Source organism: Crocodylus porosus, unplaced genomic scaffold (assembly GCF_001723895.1).
Source record: "Crocodylus porosus isolate Cpor-Errol unplaced genomic scaffold, CroPor_comp1, whole genome shotgun sequence".
Lineage (NCBI taxonomy): Eukaryota > Metazoa > Chordata > Crocodylia > Crocodylidae > Crocodylus > Crocodylus porosus.
In genome coordinates this window covers 251,877,451-251,879,175 of record NW_017728886.1, presented here as the reverse complement: position 1 = coordinate 251,879,175, position 1,725 = coordinate 251,877,451, and the positions used below count along the sequence as shown (strand labels likewise).

The 1,725-nt window shown below is 54.0% G+C and overlaps 1 protein-coding gene across 1 annotated transcript in view; it reads left to right on the top strand.

The window, feature by feature from the left end:
• CUNH8orf76 (chromosome unknown C8orf76 homolog) overlaps positions 1–1,725 on the top strand; it is a 9,321-nt gene that overhangs the window by 275 nt on the left and 7,321 nt on the right. The window contains exons 2-3 of the mRNA XM_019552444.1: positions 85–91; positions 1,280–1,376. Of these exons, the coding sequence (XP_019407989.1) occupies positions 85–91; positions 1,280–1,376 (104 nt within the window). The remainder of the gene's footprint in view (positions 1–84; positions 92–1,279; positions 1,377–1,725) is intronic.

Genomic DNA, 1,725 nt, shown 5'->3' with positions numbered 1-1,725 from the left:
GGTCGGGGATTAGGCTCCGGGATCTCCGGGGGTTTCTGCAGACCCCGCGGCCTGGCTCTCCCGAACCAGTCTTCGATCTGCCCGAGCCCCGCGGGGCCTGCCCTGGTGGGAGCCCGTAGGGCCGGCGGCTCGCAGCCGCGCTGCCCCCTCATAACGGGAAAATCCCGGCGCGGTGTCGCGAGGTGGCCGCCTGGCCCCCGCTGAGCGAGCAGCTGCGGATTCGGTGCAAGCAGCAGCATAATGAGAGTGGGGTGAAAGGCGGGGAGGGACGACGTGCGATGGGAAAGGCAGGGCCGGTTGCGTGTGGCACTGGGGTGTCGATGCGTGGCTGGTTGTAGAAAAAGCAGTAAAGAAGGGGTGGTGTCGGCATCTTATAAGTAGCCAGTAGTTGTCAAAGTCATAAATAGGCAGAGAACAGAAGGTGTAAAGCAGTTTAAAAACAAAGGGCTAAAAGGCCTGAAGGGCGCCTGGAGCACATCCCTCACTCAGTGTCCCAGCACGGCTCCGAACCGTCTAATCAACTGCACGGGAAGCAAAGTAACTAGTGCATTTCTTACGTGCTGAATAAACTTACATTTGTGAAGGAAAAACTCCTCTCCCTCTTGAGCAATCTTTTTCTCAACCCACTGGTTCCCCAGTCCAAGGGTTTGGGATAACCCCATGAAGCTCCCTCTAGCTTTTCTTGGTGTCCTTCAGGTCGAGGGGCCCTGCCCTGCTTCAGCTGTGGCTGCAGGGGCCTTGAACACACTTGGGAGTTGGCAGTGGTCTGTCAGGGAAAGGCGCAGGAGCGCGGCATGGAAGATGACCAGCTGGTCCCACTGACACGCAGCGCTGCCCTGCCTGCCCAGCACTGCCACAGGCGGAGGGGAAGGGATTGATTGGCTTCTTGTCTCCCCGGGCTCAGCTGGAGGACGATGGAGCGAAGCCTGCACCGCTTGCTGCGCCATGGGGCAGGCACACGTGAGCTGATGCGGGTACCAGAAGGACCAGCAGAGTCTGCATGAGCTGACTCGCCCTCATGCCATCTGCCGTTTGCAGTTAGCTCAGTGCTAGCTTTGGGTGTGCCTCTTATGTGCTCTTAGGCTCAATTCTGCCTTTTTATTTTTAGTGATGGAGATTTTAAGTATGGGGTGCACCTGGAGGGCCAGTATGGCAAATCAGCTACTCAGTCCAGTCCACACATAGACAGTTTTTTTCATTAGCTGTTTTCACAGTAGTCAAGTGAAAATCATCAGTTCATTTTCCAGCAGATACTTGAACATTTTATTTTACGTTTTCAGTGGTTTTGTGAGGCATCAGACTGCAAGGATGACGTTGAAATTCTGACTGCCAAGAAATTCTGTGGTGATCTGGCCTACCGGCAGCGAGCCTTTCAGGTACCTCGCTTTACCAGTCCTGGGCAGACTTGTAAGCCAAAGTGTGATCTTACTCTGTACACGGAGAGCTTTGTTTCTGTGGTCCTCGAGGCAAATAGATAAGCCCTTAAGTGGGTAGGGCTCCAAACTTTAAATGGAACTGACTGCACGTTCTACCTTTTAGCCAAAACTTTGTGGCTAGAGAGAGTCCAAGCTTTTTGCTAGAGAGAGTCCAGAGAAGAGCCACGCGCATGATCAAAGGTCAGGAAAACAGATCTTATGATGACAGGCTGAGAGCAATGGGGCTCTTTAGCTTGGAAAAGCGCAGGCTCAGGAGTGATCTGATGGCCACCAGAATCTGGGGGAATGT